The sequence below is a fragment of the Sorex fumeus genome, unplaced genomic scaffold (assembly GCF_029834395.1).
Source record: "Sorex fumeus unplaced genomic scaffold, SorFum_2.1 ptg000014l, whole genome shotgun sequence".
Taxonomy (NCBI): Eukaryota; Metazoa; Chordata; class Mammalia; order Eulipotyphla; family Soricidae; genus Sorex; species Sorex fumeus.
The window spans coordinates 6,198,002-6,217,928 of NW_026606071.1; the positions used below are offsets into that span (position 1 = coordinate 6,198,002).

Below are 19,927 nucleotides of genomic sequence, written 5' to 3' on the forward strand. Positions count from 1 at the left end.
AATTTATTAAGTTAAGATAGTTTTTATAACTTCCTACTATAATCCCTGAATTTATTATCTAAAGTATTGGACAAAAAAACAAATTGTGAATCACTATAAAAGCAAATAATCCCAGCAGAATACTTTAATCCATTCCCACATGGCTAGCCAAGTAGCTTTTTTGTCCTCCCTTTAATGGTCATATAATTTGGGGTGGGAGCAAGAATCAGGGCCAAGAATGAAGGCCAGCATTGTGTGAGAAAACAGTCATGTGACATCCTCTGATTTATTTTAACCACCTATTGTTTAGAACATTCTGCTCTTTATTACTGACAGGCACTGAATGAGAATACTGAGTTGCAACATAGATTAAGCTCATATTCCTTGCAGCTGTTATGACTGCATGTTTACAGAGTTTTATTGTAACATATTTTTTGATATTACAACTATTTTAAGTACTATTCACAACTATGTTATGTAATAATTTTATGTATTCATTTTCTTTGTTTTTTTTCTCTAAAGTAAGAGAGAATAAAAATATAGATCCTTTCGTTAGAGAAACTTCTAAAATTAGTTTTCCTTTGACATTCATTGTACTTTTCTATAAAATTTTAGTAGATCATTGTACCATATGAAAAATGGAGTTAAGGTATAGAAGTAAGTGAAATATACATAAGTAAAACCCGTCTTTTCAGTTAAAAAATATTAGCCATATATTTAATTATGTAATAAGCAGAGTTGTGCATACATATGTGTGTATGTATTAACATTTTACCTTCATCCCAGGATTTCCTGGAAAGCCAGCAGAGCCAGGTATACCGAGAGGCCCCTATTAAAAGAAACCAGCAAAATTGTCAGACCTGTGCTTAATTATATCTAACTAAGCAACCCCTTGTCTTTAATAAAACTGTGTATTTTGTACAATTATAAAATGTACAGTAAGTCACCACTTACCTCAAAAAATCACAAAATAATGGTACAAATTTACTATAAAAACCTTTCAACATAGTGATAAAAGGTATGTACTTTTGTGTAAAACATGAAGTTTTTTTGTTGAAACATAATATTTAGTCAATTACATCCACAATTTCTTGAAACAACTCTTTCTTTAGTGATATACTTTTTTGTGTGTTAGCCAAGCTATAAAGAATAAAATCTGAATAATACAAAGCAATTTTTCAGCCTTACAAAAACTGAATATTCACAACTGTGTTCACAACAACCAATAAAAATAACATTCTATTCAATAACAAACATAAAGAAAAAGTGGTAAACACAGACACACACAATGAAAGAACACTAAGCTAACAAGAAAGAGAAAGTCTTGATTTGGGGGGGCCAGAGCATTAATATATTTAGTAGAGTGCTTGCCTTACATGGCCAGCCAAGTTCTTTCTCCAGCACCCCTTAGTGTCCCTAGAGACCTGCTAGGAATGACCTCATGAGCACAGAGCTAGAAGTAAGCTTTAAGCACTGCAAGACTTGATATTAAAACAAAACATGGAAAAATAGAGACATATGAGTGTCTCTTACTGGGGTTATACAGAGTAAAATGAATCAAGAGAAAGACAAGAGTATATGATTCCACTATGTTATAGATATAAAAACAAATTGATTAACAAACAAATCAAAAATAAACCCTCTTAGACAGAATAACAGATGGCGGTCACCAGAGATGATGGAGTAGGTCGAGGAGCCACAGTGGACTGTTTGGTAATGGATGGTGATCCTGCATTTAGTGAGGCATATGGTGTGATAGGTGGCAGTTGGTGAGGTGAGAACTATCACCTGGTATTTATATAGCATTGTAAACAAAGTTTATCTTAAGTTTACAAATGGGTATTTGCTACTATCCTAAATTTTATTCATAGAATATGAATGCATAGAATGTAAAACACAAATTTTAAGGAAATAAGTGTAAGAATTCCATTCTATATTAGCTTGTTTGTTATATGAAGAGTAAATTATCCCATGACTTTGGCATTAATTGAATCCCTCTCAAAATTTACTTTCTTTTCCCTAAATTTTACTCTTTTTTAATGAGTAAAAATGTAGACAAAAATCTGTGGGTAAATAAATTGAATCACTATCACTGTATTCTAGTTTGGGCATTTAAAAGAACTGAAAAAAATTACACACAAGTCACATGTATATTGCATGTTGGCTATGGATATGACTCTATATAAAACTTTCTTTATGCAGCTGATGAGATATTACAGGGTTTAAGGGCTTAGTGTGTGTGGCCAATCCAGTTCTATGCCCAGAACCACATGAGTCCTCAAGTATTGTAAGGGACAGATCTGGAAGTCCCCATGAACTGTTGTTTTGGCATGGGAAATTTTCAGCTTTGTCTGAGGAACCTATGTAGCATCTCATCCTCTGGCTTTAGCATTAAATCCCTAGTATGACTAGCTCTGACTCATCATGGATGGCCCCCAGGACCCCTGGACACTGCTTGGGGAGATACCCCCACCAAAGAAAAGATTTTCTCTACTTGATGCTGTATTATTATCATTTGTCTTGTGAAGCCTTATCAAACTTCTGTTTAGAAGGTTACACAGCTCCATCAACTTTTTAGTTAATATCTACACTAACAGTTTTGTGCTCAATTATTAAATTTTCTTATAAAAATATGACTATAAAGGATGACCAGAGCAATAGTACGGCAATAGGGCATATCCGTTACATGCAGTTGACCCAGGTTTGATTCCCATCACCCCATATGGTTCACCAAGCACCATAAGGACTAATTTCTGAGTGCAAAGCCAGGAGTGACCCCTGAGCAGAGCTGCATGTGACCCAAAAACAAAACAAACAAAAAAACAGACATGGTTATGGAAAATACTCACAAAAACATTTACCTTGTAAACCCTGCTATTTTATTTTGTACAATAGTTAACAAACTTGGTGTCCAATGAGCCATAAGGAGAATTTTAAAAAATAGTGATTTCTGAGTAATCTGGTGATTATGTTTAATTGGTCTGGACATTAATAGTTTTCAAAGAGCCCCAGGAGCAATCAAAAATAAGAATCACTCAGCCCTTTTGGAAAACACCATGAACGATTCTCAAAAAATTAGAAATTGAGCTCCTACTTGATCCAGCAATACCACTCCTGGGAATATATCCTGGAGAGGCAAAAAAGTATAGTAGAAATGATATTTTCAATTGTATGTTCATCGCTGCACTGTTTACAATAGCCAAAATCTGGAAAAAAACCTGAGCGTCCAAGAACAGACTACTGGTTAAAGAAACTTTGGTACATCTACACAATGGAATACTATGCAGCAGTTGAAAAGATGAAGTCATGAAATTTGCATATAAGTGGATTAACATGGAAAGTATCATGTTAAGTGAAATGAGTCAGAAAGAGAGGGACAGGCATAGAAAGATTGCACTCATCTATGGAATATAAAGTAACAAAATGGGAGATTAACACCCAAGAGTAGAAAAGATAAGAACCAGGAGGTCTGCTCCACAGCTTGGAAATAGGCCTTATATGCTGACTGAAAAGGCAGTTTAGATAGAGAAGGGAACACCAAGTAAAGGATATTGGGAGGACCCATTCGGGTTGAAAGATTTGTGCTGAAAGTAGACTATAGACCGGACATGATGACTGCTCAATATTTCTATTGCAAACCACAACACCCAAAAGGAAAGAGAATAAAAGGAAATGCACTGCTGCTGAGACGGGGTAGGGTGGTGGGGGATGAGGTGGGGTGGTGGGAGGGATTCTGGGAATATTGGTGGGGGAGAATGAGCACTAGTGGAGGGATGGGTAAATGATCATTGTATGACTTTAATGCAAACATGAAAGTTAGTAAGTCTAGAACTGTAGCCCACGGTGATTCACTAATAAAAAAAATGATAAGAACCATTGTCTTAATGAGTAACAACAGTTCATTACTATTGAATATACTATTATGAATAGTCATGAATACATAAATAGAGAATAAGTGGAGAATAAGTACATAAATGAATATGGATGAATATCCAATATACTCACCATTGGCCCAGGTTTTCCAGGCATACCATGTGCACCTCGTTGTCCCTAATCAGGAGAAAAAGGGACAAGATAGGATAGAAATTCATTAACTATGGTTGGTTATAATGTATTTTCTTTATTAAAAATTTCAGGCCAAAAATTAAAGAGTAAATATTAAGGTGAACTGACAACACTCATAACAAGGTTATCAGTCATATACTCATATATTATATCAACAAAAAATAAAAATAAATTATTCTTTTTTTCTTTAATGTAATACATGCTACCATATAAGACAAAACAGATTTGGCAAATAGTACTAATAGTCAACTTTACTCAGTGTAAGGGGCTAGAGCGATAGCACAGCGGTAGGGCGGTTGCCTTGCACGCAGCCAACATGGCCGATCCAAGTTCGATTCCTCCACCCCTCTCGGTGAGCCCAGCAAGCTACTGAGAGTATCTCGCCTGCATGGCAGAGCCTGGCAAACTACCCGTGATGTATTCAATATGCCAAACACAGTAACAACAAAGTCTCCAATGGAGACGTTACTGGGCCCGCTCTAGCAAAATCGATGAACAACGGGAGGACAGGACTCAGCGTAAGATGGCCTTACTCATAAGTAAAATAAAAAAATAATTCATATATACACATTTAAATTATAGTGGATGATATGGCTGTCACCCTGATGCCCTCAATCTTCTGGTGACAAAAGTAGAGCAAGGTGAAAACTCCGCTGAGACCTGTTCCACAAACTTCCCTCAGTTAGATGAAGTTAACTCTCCCATGTTTATGTCCATTCTGTGGCCAATGCAATAGGACAAAAAGTTAATCCCATTTCAAGTTAAGTCTGAAGAATCAGCAGAACTCGATAGAACCCATGGAATTGAGCAAGGTACCCACTGCAATTAAACATATTTTAATTTATGCCTCTGATAAATCCTGTTTCTTTTATTCATTTTTTCATAAGCATAGTTTTAAAAATCACTCCCAATAAATCTCTTGAACACAAACTTGGCTTTGATGTGTTTCCTAGAAAAACTGACCTAAGATCATACTACCCTTTGTGCCAGAAGTAGTAATATAAGTAGCATTTAAAATAAAATTTTTGGCACATACTCCCTTTGGAGATCCAACCACATCTCAACCTGAGATGTACAACTCCTTTCTTTTACTTTATGGTTCATTTACTGTCTTGGTTTTTCACCCCCATTTCCACCTGAAATGTATGCTCCCCACTTTTCCTCTGCTAGAACACTTTTCCTCTGCTCTCACTCCTTATCAATTTTATATATAAAGTATAGATATTCAAATACTTTACCTAAAAAAAACTACTTTACTTCAAAAAAAAAGAACGCAATATTTTTCTTATTTGGCCTTATTTGAGTCACGCCCAGTGATTCTCAGGAGTTACTCCTGGCTCTGCACTCAGGAATCACTCCTGACTGTATTCAAGGGGCCATATGGAATGCCAGGAATCAAACTCAGGTTGACCAGATGCAAAGCAACGGCCCTCCCCACTGGACTATCACTCCAGCCCCAAGAATGGAATTGTTAAGGTGGAGTCCTCTCTTAGTAGAAAAAGTATATTGTAAGTCATTTCTTCCATGCTCTAGCAGTGTAACAGTAAATATGGTCTTCTGTGTTGAACTGAGATACAACAAGAATATAAGTGAATGGGCTATAGATGTAACAGACCAGACAGTAAGAGATTTGGGAAGATACAATATAATGTTGAATTTAATTGCATGGGCCTTGTATTAATACATTAAAAAGATAGTATTATCACTCTATAAGCAGAAGGAAGAAAATGCTAAAGTGTTGGGGTCTCTGTAGCCTGCCTGAGACTTTGACCAAATCCCCTGCCCCTGAAAGAAAGAGCCGGCCCTGTTTACAGGGGTCCAGGGGCTTGCTTCAGCACTCCACACACATAGGCACTTTGGTTGAGGATGAGTGATGCAATAGTAACCATCTGCCAGAGCTAATACACCTGGCCCTGAGAGCAGGAGACATAAATCATTAACTAACATCTGTACTGAACCTGATGAGGTAAATGTGATACACATGGATTGCCCCTAAAATAGATGTATAAGACCCCCTGGGTGAAAACTAATAAAGGGATTGCTGATTGACCACCGACTTTCCCCCTTCCGCATGGTTCTTTCTCGGTGGTGGTGGGAGTCTGCGAGAGCTCGGAGATCCAGGGCAGAGGCTTCTCCCCATCCCACTCCCTCTCCTATAGGGAGTAAATGTGGCAACCGGGGGATAGTACTCCAGTGTAATGGGGTTGACTGGCCAGGATCCCGACACTAAAGATATGACTTAAAACATAAAGATTAAGATTCAAGAGTTTCTGGGAAAGTTAATATGTTAAAACCTGAAAAGTCTCTCATGCCATGGGAAGTACTCTATATGAAGGAACAGGAGTTTGAAATTCACATGAAAACATCTGGGCTGATAAACATGATAGCTTAAAAGGAAACAAAAAACTTTGAAGTATCTAATTTGAATTCTAGAGAGTTTAATAAACTCCCCAATCTAACTGAGATTTAAAATAAGCAACAATTTTATAAAAGAATTTGAAGGTTTGAAAAACTTTCAATTCTTTAATCTCAGGTTACCTGAAACCTATGGGTCTATAGAAATGGTCCATTCTGACAAGTAGTCAAGAGAGAAGAATCAGCAAGTATTAGAAAAAATGTAAAAAGAAAGGAAATGGTTGTAATAAATATAGTTATTGTACCCATGATATAAAGTAGCGTGAATATTCCTCAAAATATTAAAAATAAGATTTTATATGATCTACTTATCCCACTTCTGTAAAAATATAAAAATCCTAAACTGAAGAGATATATGCATCCCCATATTTGTTGCTTTTTTTTATAATAGCCAAGAACTGAAAATAACTTAAAGCCGATGAATTAACCAATGGATCAAAATATGTGATTTATATATATGAAGAAATATCAACTATTTTTTTATAAAAGATGAAATCCTGTAATTTGAGTGAATAAATGTTTTAACTATGATACTTGGGGAAATATGCCAGATAAAGACAGCACTGTACATACATGTGATATATAAAGAAAACAAGCAGATAAACAAAACTCAACAAATATGAAGTTTTAGATTAGAATAGCAATTAGTGGTTACCAGAAGGGGAGAAGGAAGGAGAATGAGAAAATTTGGACCAAAAGGTTATGTCCAGTATGTTACATGACAGACCTGGACTTTTAGTAATGAGTTTAGTCTTGTATATACATACTTTGTTCAATTTCTTATTGAAGTTAGTAGGCAACTAAGTTGCTGTGTTTATGTAAACTGTTAGCATTAATAGAAGGCAGGTGAAGGGTACAAAGATAACTCTATATAAATCTAAATTTATTTCAAAAGAAAAAATTTTAAAAAATGTAAACCTTAGGTGAACCAGTCCTGATATTCTCATTTAAAGTCCATTAAACTGCACAGTGAATATAAGAGTTGAAATACACATACTTACAGGAGCTCCCTGTGGACCAAGTCTCCCTCTCTCTCCAGGCATTCCCCTTGGGCCCTAAATAAGAAAAGAAAGAAAAAGATAAACCATATTTTGAAGCCATGTCTTTGAATTCTATGATAGTTTGACAAACTATTCAATTCAACTGAGACTCAATATATTTGGTCACCAAGCATTAGTCCTTCAAAAGGCTGGGCTAGAAAAGGAAAGAAAAAGGAAGGAAGGAAGGAAGGAAGGAAGGAAGGAAGGAAGGAAGGAAGGAAGGAAGGGAGGGAGGGAGAGAAAGAGAAAGAGAGAGAAAGGGAGAGAAAGAGAGAGAGAGAAAGAGAGAAAGAAAAGGAAAGAAAGAAAGAAAGAAAGAAAGAAAGAAAGAAAGAAAGAAAGAAAGAAAGAAAGAAAACTTTTTGCACTGTAGCACTGTAGCACTGTCCTCCCGTTGTTCATCAATTTGCTCAAGTGGGCACCAGTAGCGCCTCCATTGTGAGACTTGTTACTGTTTTTAGCATATCAAATATGCCATGGGAGCTTGCCAGGCTCTGCCATCTGGGCAGGATACTCTCGGTACTTTGCCGGGCTCTCCGAGAGGGACGAGGGACGGAGGAATCCAACCTGGATCGGTCTCGTGCAAGGCAAACGCCCTACCTGCTGTTCTATCGCTCCAGCCCACAGAAGGATAGAGTAATGTGACTGAAATGGGAGTCGAATCTCATTAGTTATTCTGAAAAGACTCTTAATAAAAAGTGGTGAATTTGGGGCTGGAGCAATAGCACAATGGGTAGGGTGTTTGCCTTGCATGTGGCCAACTCGGGTTCGATTCCCAATATCCCATATGGCTCCCAGAGCACCATAAGGAGTATTTCCTGAGTGCATGAACCAGGAGTAACCCTGACCTAAATAGATTTAACCAAGCCTAACCTTAGAGACTGGATCTACAATATTGGATTGAACACTGGATATAGAAATGCAATAAAGAAAAACAGTCAATGGGCCAAGGAGCTGTGCACTATTTAGGCATCCCTCAAAAAATGCAGAAAGCCTTTTCCATTTGAGGAATGGACTCTTCTTTGTATGTTTATCTGTAAACTGGTGATTTACATTATTCTATCAGCTAACTCCATCTCCATGAATTAAAAGAAAATAAATTAAACAGTCTCTAATGTAAGTTAAAAAGCAAAGAAATAACGAAAAAGAAATTTATGTACTTAATACTTACCATTGGACCCATTGCACCCATTGGACCAGTAGGGCCAGCTTCACCCTAAAGCAAAATTGAGATAACATTCCAGTCTGAGACACAACTCATATTCACTTTGTTCTATGTGTATATTATTTTCAAAGCACATCTTAAAACTAGGCATTTGGAAATCACACTTGTAATGAAATCTCTCAAAAATATGCTACATTATCTTTTCTCAAAGTGTAATTTATCTTTCATATATATGAAACAAAAATAAAAATTATAACAAAATTGATGTAATTATACAGTTTTTTGGCACTGTCTGCACTGTCCTCCAATTGTTCATTGATTTGCTCGAGTGGGCCCAGTAACGTTTCCATTGTGAGACTTGTTACTGTGTTTGGCATATCAAATACACCACAGGTAGATTGCCAGGTTTTGCTGTGTGGGTGAGATACTCTCGGTAGCTTGCCCGGCTCTCCGAGGGTTTTTCGAATTAGTGTAAAATTAGAAATTAAATGTCTGTGATTGGTAATATTTTAGCTCAAGTAAAACAAGCAAAGCAAAATTTATTGCAATACTAAAAATATATGACATGAAGGTTAGGGAAAATGTATAAATACTGGTGTTTCCAACAAAAAGCCCTCTTCATTTTCTTTAAAAATCATAAATTTGTAGAAATGATGGCCCGAAAGCAATGGAATCAAAATGGTTTTAATGGTAGGGCTAAGGAAGTCTCTCACTTAAACCTCTACAAGATTTTGTAAGAAAAAAATTAAACTGCCTTTAGACAATAGATTCATTGCAGCATCTTAATATAAAGACAACATGCATCTTAAACTTCAGAAATACTTAGCCTTGATGGCAATGTTAGAGGATCTCTTGTTTTGTAGTAAGTTTATTATCATTTTTCTATGAAAATTACATTTACCTAATTATTCCATTTTGATAGTATACACTTCAGAATTTTTTGACATGATTCTAAAACACCAGTAGGCATTTGAAGAACTGTAATGCTACAGTGAGTTTATAATGAGATAATAAGTAATTACTTACCTTGGAACCAGTTGCTCCAACTTCACCTTTAGGGCCTTCGAGACCTTTAGTTCCCTGTGATGAAAAATACAAATTTTCATTTTGCTGCTTTCCTGGTCTCAAAAAATTTGTATCTCAAATTTAAACTACTCAGAATGTTTTAAATCTTTATGTAAAGCCTAGTTAATGAAAAGTAAAGTAATTAAATTTTTAACTTGCAAAGTTCTCACCATTCAAGTTTTTTAACTTCACCAAATTATAATGTTTAGTTATAAATTTAAAAATTATATAAAAATATATTTTATATAATTATAGATGATAGATTGTATTCATATGTGATATTAAGAACAATAACTAAACTATCCCGATCAAAAGCTCAATAATTCAAAACAGAGGCCATTGTAAAGTATACTGATTAAAACCACACATTCAGATAGATTCTATGTTTATATGTGTACATAGAATACAAAATATAATATTTTGAGTTATAAAGAGAGATCCATTCAATGCTTTTCTAAGTTTGGGTTGACAGGGCTTGTGATTTACTTCACTTTCTAATGCTATGTCACTTATTCCACAAACTTCTAATTTTATGTTTTCTCAATTGTATTCCTACTCAGCTACAAGCTAAAGGTCATGAATGTTTCCTGTTGATAATAATGTCTTGTTTGAACATAATATTGAGGATATAGTGAGAAATCAAAATATATCTTTAAAGGGGCTGGAGCAATAGCACAACGGATAGGGTGTTTGCCTTGCACGCGGCCAACCCGGGTTCGATTTCCAGCATCCCATATGGTCCCCTGAGCACCACCAGGGGTAATTCCTGAGCGTAGAGCCAGGAGGAACCTCTGTGCATTGCTGGGTGTGACCCAAAAAGAATCAAGTCAAGTTCAAAGAAAATGTATGTAAAGGAGCATTATTATTTTTATGAATAATGCAACTCCAGTCACATAAGACAGATGGTGAATTGAAAATATTTTTGTCTTTAATAATTGGCATTATTATTGTATTTGAGGTAGTGTCTTTACAATAGTGTTAATATTTCTGGTATTGATATAGAGTTTCTATACCTTATCACCACCAAAGTGCCCAAGACCCTCCACCAATGTCCCTATGTTATTTCTAGTCTATCTCTTCTTCTCTCTCCCTCCCCTTTCCATCTCCCCACTTGGAATTTTAGTTTTAGAGTTCAGGGGCAAAGGTTGGTCATCAGTCTTTACTATCTACTCACTTCTTTTGTTGCTTTTCATACCAAAGATGAATGAAATCATCAGGTATTTAAACTTTTCCCTCTACCTTATTTCACTTAACATGATATCCTCCAGTTCTCTCCACCTTGCAATGAACTGAAATTTTTCATCCTGTTTTTACAATTGCTTAGTTTTCCATTGTGTATATACAGAAGATTGCATTCCACAGCCTTTCTCAATAAAGCACTATATCTGAAAGTATTAATCACTTGAACTTACTCGGTGACCCTTCAGGCCCGGAAGACCAGGAGCTCCAGGAAATCCTCGAGCTCCCTGTGGAGGAAAAAGCAAAATTTATTTTAGTCACCAATAAAAATAGGAAATTGACTCATATATTCTACCACTCCTTTCCCACACCCCAAATTTTCCCCCAACATACCAAAAAAGAGAAAGAATAGCATATATATATATGTGTGTGTGTGTGTGTGTGTGTGTGTGTGTGTGTGTGTGTGCCTGTATAGTATATACATATTCTAGGTGATCAAAAATTACCAAGAATGTCACAATTATTAAAAATAGAAATATGTGTTGGAGAGATTATATAGCGGGTAGGACATTTTCCTTGCACATGACCAACTCAACCATTCAATTCCCTGCACCCTATATGGTTCCCTGAGCACCACTAGGAATAATCTCTGAGCATCTCCAGATGTGGTTCATTTATTTCCACTGACTACATTAACCTGGTTTTGATATATTATTACTGTTACAGGTAAAATGAGCATCTCAGTAGCATAAATTCATATTATCAGTCATTATTATTCATCAGATTATTTTTGTTTAAAAGTAATTCTTGTTTTACCTAATCTGACTCCTGTTTAGTGGGCATTTAATGAAAAGACACTGAGTTAAAAATTAATGAAGTAACTTAACATTTTTAAACTCTTAATACTTTGGCTAAACATTTCTTTAGGAACTTCTTTTGTGCTAATACATTCTTAGCCAGATGAAAAAATCCCTCTGTTCTGTATTATCTTAGCTTTCACTGTTACCGAAATAAATGGCAAAGCAATTCAATAAATGGACTTCACATGACAGAGGCAAAGCAATTATTCTCAATGATTCTTATAACAGTATATAGGGGAGAGATTTATATAGTGTTGGGAGCAAGGTAATTACTATAGTATAAGAAGTCTAAACAAATAAAGTTCCATTAATTCTTTTTACACCACTCTGCTGAGGAATTCATTACTTGAAAAATTCCCTTTAAGTTTTTCCACTGGACTGTTCCCCATCACATTCTTATCAGGAAACTCAGTACATAACTATCTAAATATTTTGAGGAATTACTGTGCTGTGCTGTTTCAAAAAAAATGGTTATCTTTAATTTTTTTTTTGTAGTCTGCAAGGGAATTCTCACTTTATTACATCTCTCAATATAATAACAAAATGAACCAGATGTACTAATGCTTATAAAATTCTCAATCTGCTGACCCCAGGCTGTCATCACACCCCCATCACACATGATTGCAGTGTACTTGCAGAGTGCATCTGGGACTTGTTGGCAGGCACATTTCCTCCCTGTGGAGGGTCCATGCTGTGAATATGTGCTCAAGTGCAACAGGACAGGAGGTTCAATGCTGGACTCACTGACATGCACATCTGTGCTGATGACTAAACCTCATGCCTTGTCTGCATTTGGCTTCCCAGGTTGACCAGAGAGGAAGGGAAAGAGAGAAAGCAAAGTGCTGTGGGACTGGTTTTATATTTCCAACTAAATAATCCTTGGAGTCTGGTAAATTTCCATATTAGATCAGCATTCCTTTATTCTAAAAAAAAAAGCCTTAGCATTGAATCTCAATTTTCAGAACATAAATGGTGAGTATTTTAGTGAAGCTGGATAAATGGTAGAAACATTATGAAACTGTCTGAAACATAATATAGAAGTCCAAGTTAGCTTAGGAGATGCTAGACTAGGAGAAATTTTAACAGCAAGAATGTCAGAGCTGATTTTGTTCTTGCTCAATTCTCTAACTTTCCCCATTGCGTGGGTAGTACATCCTAGGACCTGGCCTATCGAAGTGATGTTAATGAGGACAGAGAAGTACGTTAAGAGTACAGCCAAGTATCCTACATTTTGAATTCTGGCTATGTGGATTGTCAAGGGCCTATTCCCGCAAAGCATCGATGAGGGAGAAGACAGCTGTGTTAGGAGCTCTGGTTACCTGTATATTTTTATGAGGTTTTTTAGGGCTCAGAACACAAATCAGAAATTTCAGCCAACATTAGAGTTTGGGGAGAAGCCAAAGAAGCAACCTATCCACAATTTATTATTTCTAACATACAAAAAAAAAAAGTCAATAAACTCTCAACCTGCTATATGTGAAAAATGCAAAAGTAAGATTTTAAAACTTTTTTAGAGGATAAGAGGTGTGGGGTCTTATAAAATGTAAATTGATCAGGCTGTTAAGTTATCTGAAAATTAGGTTACTCAGTGTGGAAAAATTCACATTAGGATAGGATATAATTCTCTCACTCTAAGTGGGTCATCCATGTAGTACCAATGCAAAGCAGGTAATTGAAATTAGCTGTTATTCTGGCAAAATGTTCCATTTTAACAATGACAGAATGGAACATATTTTGATGACTGCATCTCATGTGCATAGATCTAATGTACATAGATACTATCACTTTGATTTCACTTGAATATTCTTTATATTTTTATGTTCCTGTTTAGTCATTTCATTACAATATATACTTACCGGTGATCCTGCAAAGCCCACTTCACCAGGATTTCCATTTCTACCGGGTTCACCCTATGTGGGGGAAACAAAAAAAAAGGTAAGATTGGGAAACAAGTAAAAGTAAAGTAAAGGCCCTCCCGTTGATCATCGATTTGCTCGAGTGGACCCAGTAACGTCTTCATTGGAGACTGTGTTGTTACTGTGTTTGGCATATCGAATACAGCACGGGGAGCTTGCCAGGCTCTGCCGTGCGGGCGAGATACTCTCAGTAGCTTGCCGGGCTCTCCGAGAGAGGCGGAGGAATCGAACTCGGGTCGGCCATGTTGGCTGCGTGCAAGGCAAACGCCCTACCGCTGTGCTATGTGATTAAATACTCCCTGGTAAAACCGGATGACAAATCAACTGTCCATAACAAGTCTCCTCTAGGAAACTCATGCTCAATGCTATTAACAATAAAATAATAAACAAACAAACCAACAAACAAAAAACACCCACTAAACTCAGAGGTAGCAATTAGGGGGGGACTGGATTAAAAGTAAAGGGAAAGACAATTGCATTGCAAACGGCAAGCCCAGTCTCAGTTCCAAGCACCCCATATGAATCCCTGAGTAATCCCCGAGGACAGAGCCAGGAATAAGCCCTGAGCACTATCAGGTTTAGCCCAAATTTAAGATGACAATTAATTCTAGCAAGTCAATTTGTGGAGGTTTTTTAAAATTAACTTTAGCCAGATAAAGAAATATATATAAATTAAGACTGCCCGAAGGTTGGTGCTGAATTCAAAGTGCTTCTTAAAATGCTTCTTTTCAATTCTTTTCCTGTGATTTAAAAAAATTAATAATTATCAGAGCCATCTTCATTAGGGCTGGAGAAATAGCACAGCGTGTAAGGTGTTTGCCTTGCACGCAGCCGACCCAGGTTTGATTCCTCCACCCCTCTCAGAGAGCTACCAAGAGTATCCTGCCCACATGGCAGAACCTGGCAAGCTCCCCGTGATGTATTCGATATGCAAAAAAAAAAAAAAAAAAACAGTAACAACAAGTCTCACAAGTCTCACAATGGAGACGTTACTGGTGTCCACTCCAGCAAATCCATGAACAACGGGAGGACAGTGCTACAGTGCATCTTCATTAGGGCATAATTTAATAAACTATAGTTAAATAAGTCTGACACACAAAGAAAAAATATTTACAAGTTTTAGTATCAAAAGAAATAATCTACTTATGATTTTATTAATCTTCAATGTTGGGATGACTAAGAAAATAATCGAGAAAATATATCTATTGATGCATTTTATGTTACAATCACAGATTTTTACTGTTAAACTCTGAGGCTGGATGCAAATTTTAATAAAAAAAATCTAAGTGAATGAATGACGTTTTAACATTGGAGAGCAATACTTGAACCAATCTATAAACACACCTAGAAAATTCCATTTTAAATCTTCTACTGAGAAAGATCTCATAAAGACCTTTATATACTAGAGCAATATATCTTTTCTTTAGAATTACTTCAGAGTTACCACCAACAAAACTGCTAGTCGTTTTGGTAACTCTATTATCACATGGAGTAATTATAATGGGAGACTTAGAACAGCAGGGAAAGATGTAGTACCAAGCAATAAACTACCATGGAAATTAAAGCATGTATAGGTTGTGTAAAATGCCATTTTGTGTCTCCAGTTTCAGCCAAATTTATGGATGTAAAATGTGAAGGAAGTAAGATGGAAACCAATGAACGATATTTATATTAACATTTCAGGGCCATCTTAGCCTCCTTCAAACTTTCACAGCACAATGAACAAAACGTAGCTTACATCTTCGCCAGGCTTTCCAGGAGGTCCCTCGGGTCCACGAGCACCAATAGGACCCTAATAACAAAACAAAAGTAAAGAAAAATGTCTCTTTGGCCACAGTCCTTAATATTATAATGCAAATATTGTTAAGTATTGTTAAGACAAATAAGAATATTAGATAAAAATAGCTTTTGTAATATCAGCATTTTGTTATATTTTTTATATTGTATGTTCACTAGGGGAAGAACTTTTAGTTTCATAATTACAAATGTTAGCGATGCACGCATATTATGTTCAAAGCCTTGGAATATTTATATATTTTGCCAGAAGAAAAGCATATGGCTTAAGCATAGAGAGTCTGAACGCTTTTATAATTTTTGGCTACTCTACAAAGAAGCTAGTAAAATAATTCATGCCATCATTTTAGTGGTGGGCCCATATGTACTAGGGTCGACAAGCTTACATGACATTTACCATGGGTCCAGGTTCACCAGGCTCTCCAGGAGGTCCTGTAGGGCCTGCACCACCCTAAAATTGAGAAAAAATATGCAGTAAAATTATAATATACAAAACAAAGGAAATAATACTAGATTCTATATTATATGCACTATAGTAAAGGTGTTTAAATTGATGATCCCATCACTTTCTAGCTATGAGGTTTTGGGTGAGTTACTCACTATACTTCAGCTCCTTAAGCTTTAAAATGAGAGCAACATGGTACCCATTTCATTTGGCTGTCGTAGCTCTTGCACAGCTAATGTACATTAAGAACCCAGAATCATGCTGGAACAGGTAACTATTCAATCAATGACACTTATTGTTGAGTATTACCACATTATCATCAACATCTACATTTTCTATTTACCAGTGGCAATAGTATAAAATAACTCAAAAAAGAACTCCACACACATGATATAGTATAGTGTCTTTGAGATAAAAATTGTTTTTTAAAGAAAATATTTTGAGGAGCTAGAGAGATAGAACAGCAGGTTAGGGCACTATTCTTGCACACAACCGACCTAAGTTTGATTCCCAACGCCCCGTATGGGCCCATCCCCACCAGGAATGCTCCATTAGTGGAGAGCCAGGAGTAAGCCCCGAGAAATAGTAGTTTGCCCCCACCAAAAAGAATTGCTTCAAAAAAATTATTCCACTTACAGAAAAATTGTACAAAATTTTAAAATATCTCAAACTCACTGATTTTCTAGCTTCTAGGAATTATATTATTTTTAAAGATTCCATGTTGTGAATACCTTGACTCCCTTTTTCCAGTATGTTACGTTATTAGGTAATTTACCTTCTCTGATCTGATTTCACAATATTAGAGTTTGCACAAAACCAAGTGGAGTTTTCATCACGGTGTGAGAAAATTATCTCATTTCAGGAACAAAGGTGTACTTCATATTAGAAGTCACTCACATAAAGAACCAAGATGATAAACTTTTTCCCGATGAAGAAAATTCATTTAAAAGACATACTTCACACATTTCTTAGTGAAAATTGAATACAACCCATTGATAGTATTAATAATATGCAGTTTAGTGTCCAGTCTAAAGCAGTCACATCATAGATAGTTATTACTTTATTTTTCACATTGTAGTAACTTAATAACTAGAAAAGACTTACTTGCTGTCCTTGCAAACCCTGAGGTCCTCTTGGACCAATAGGACCCTGAAAATAAATAAGAAAAGTTGTAGATTATTTGTGTAAAATATTTCAAGGATGTTGAATCCATTACAGAATATGAAATAGTGGAGTTTGGACAATGAAAGATGTTGGCATTCTTCATCTACATGCTTCTGGAATACAGTTATATTCAAGACAAGCAAATCTTAAACAACACTTGGGAAGATTTTATGCAATACAAAGTCTCAAAAGTAAATAAAAAACATGTCTTGTACACACCCAATGTCTTTGTGATGAGAACACTAGCATGCTTAAGGGGGTTGCTCTGTTACCAGAATATCTAAGAAGAAAATCTTGGCAGGCATGGAAGACCTATTAGCCTATTTAATTCTTCAGCTTTACAATAAAGAATAGTTACAATTTAAAGAGAATGTTGTACCAAAGGCTTATGAAACAATCAATAATAACAATCATATTATTTTAAATATTTTAAGAAATTACCTCGGGAAAATTTTCTGAGTTATTTCTTTCTTTTATGAAATATATTTTAAGTATTTATAGATACTCCTCCAATTTAATTGTGATATGATTACACTGAGAGATAGCAAAAAGAAAGAAAAGAAAAATTCAAATTTTAAAAATAGACTACTATGTGTATATACTTTTTTAAATGCATGTAAGGAACATTTGTTATTTCTTTAATACCTAACTCAGATCTCTCTTCTTATAATGGTTTTTCCACAAGTAATTCAATATCTATAAAATTTACACTTACCACAGAGCCAGGCATCAGTCCGACTTGACTCCCAAGTCCAGATTTATCATCCAGACCAGCCATCTGAGCTGAAAATGGCTATAAAACAACGTATTTCCATCATTCCCACAGTAAAACAGTGATGTCAACATATTTTCTTTAAATTGAGAGGTGATCGTTCTCTGAAATTCTTTTTTCAGAGAATGGCTTTTCTGAAGATCATTGTAAACTTCTGACTTTAAATCAAGGAGAAATATTTTAGTTGTTTTTCATTGTGTGTATTTTAGTTAAATAAACCTCATCATGTATTTAACAGCTATTTTGCTTTAGGTTAACCACTGCAAAGTCTATGACTTGAAGCGTAGATCGTTCATATCGTACTTCAGCAGTCTAGTAGATTTCAGATCTAAATCTTTATTTTATCTGATTATCTCCCATGGTTAGAATATGTCAAACATCTGAGGAAATCTTAAGAGATGCTTTTAAAAGTTTGTCCTGTAGATCCCAGATTCCATTTTGATTTACTTTGCTTACATGACATTCTTTCTTTGTTTATAACAGTAAACTTTAAATTGCTTTATATAAGCTGATAAACATTTGAAAATCTTTGAATGAATCCTTGAATGTTCTAAGAATAACTCACAGTTTTATCTACTTATTTTGTCATCAGAAAGATTCTGGTAACCAAATTAAAAACATAAAACCAAAAACTGCTCATCATAGTTCTGTTAATTACCAGATCTTAATTAGAAGAAAATGTATATACCATTTTAAAATAATGAATTGACAATTCCTTTTATACTAAAGTGAGAAAAAAATATGAACTCTTGCAAAAATTTTGTATTTTGGAATTCTGTATATTCCCTTTTCATGCTACTCAAACTACTTATACTCCCTCTACTTATAATCCACTTAGAGTTTAAATATCAAAGGGCAATTTGTTTTACCTTACTTTTGAAAGAAAACTAAAATTTGAGAAATAACCACCATGTAGCATTTATAATGTCAACACTGCGGTCCCTTCAATGAATCATTACAAACAGATCTTCCTCCCCATAGGACAGGTTTCATCAGCATAAACAGGTAGAGAACGGCAAAGGACGGATGCGTATCCCCACATATTCCTTTTCAGTTCATAGAAAGAGCAATGTTTTTGGTTCATTATTATCAATAATAAAAGATGGGGAAATGTTCATCGAGTTCAGAATTGAAATTGATAAATGCAAGTAATTAGGAGTAGTGCCTTTTTAAAAAGCTACATTAAGGGACTGGTGGGATAATATAGTGGGTAAGATGTTTGCCTTTCATGTGCCCAGCAGGTTCAATCCCCAGCATCCCAGAAGGTTCCCAAACCCCAGTAGAAGTAACTCCTGAGCACAGAGACAGGATTCATCCTCAAATACATCCAGGTGTGGCCCAAAAGAAAATCCAAAAATGCTTGATTCAACTTTCCAACAATTCCCTGAATGTTTCTTAGTTTTATCACTAAGCATAGCAGCACTGCAGTCACTCGACTCTTTCAGTCAGGAGGAAACATCTGAGCTAGTACATGTATAATGTCAGCAATATCTTAATGTTATATCAAACAATCCATACAACTCACCCTGCTCATGCCATCAGGTCCTACATGAGAAGGGTGTCCCGGAGGCCCTGGGGCACCAGGTTGACCAGGAACACCTGGCTCTCCGTCAATTCCCTGAGGACCACGGGGACCCTAAAAAATAAGTCAATGGAAACAAGAACACACTGTTTAAAATGTGCTAAGTAGAAAGTTAAAAGCACAAACCCCTTGATGGAGATGAATCATTAGTAAAGTAAGGCCCTCCCGTTGATCATCGATTTGCTCGAGCTGGCCCAGTAATGTCTCCATTGGAGACTTTGTTGTTACTGTGTCTGGCATATCGAATACTCTCTGTAGCTTGCCGGGCTCTTAATGTCAATATTTCATGATTCCAATTGTGTAACATTCTGGAAAAGGCAAACTGTGGAGACAAAAGACCATTGCCAGATCTTGGAGATGACAAAATGAAGAGGTTGAACACAGATTTGGGGAGCAGTGAAGATATTCTGTAAGAGACTATAATGATTGGCAAAAGTTATATACATTTCCAAACCCATGGAATGCATAGCAAGAAGAGGGAAACTT

The 19,927-nt window shown here is 35.8% G+C and overlaps 1 protein-coding gene across 1 annotated transcript in view; it reads right to left on the reverse strand.

Moving 5' to 3' along the window:
• COL5A2 (collagen type V alpha 2 chain) overlaps positions 1–19,927 on the reverse strand; it is a 145,324-nt gene that overhangs the window by 43,380 nt on the left and 82,017 nt on the right. The window contains exons 8-19 of the mRNA XM_056111963.1: positions 19,385–19,495; positions 17,803–17,880; positions 17,028–17,072; positions 15,876–15,929; positions 15,423–15,476; positions 13,625–13,678; positions 11,142–11,195; positions 9,691–9,744; positions 8,671–8,715; positions 7,461–7,514; positions 3,985–4,029; positions 755–808 (exon numbers count right to left, since the gene is read on the reverse strand). Of these exons, the coding sequence (XP_055967938.1) occupies positions 755–808; positions 3,985–4,029; positions 7,461–7,514; positions 8,671–8,715; positions 9,691–9,744; positions 11,142–11,195; positions 13,625–13,678; positions 15,423–15,476; positions 15,876–15,929; positions 17,028–17,072; positions 17,803–17,880; positions 19,385–19,495 (702 nt within the window). The remainder of the gene's footprint in view (positions 1–754; positions 809–3,984; positions 4,030–7,460; positions 7,515–8,670; positions 8,716–9,690; positions 9,745–11,141; positions 11,196–13,624; positions 13,679–15,422; positions 15,477–15,875; positions 15,930–17,027; positions 17,073–17,802; positions 17,881–19,384; positions 19,496–19,927) is intronic.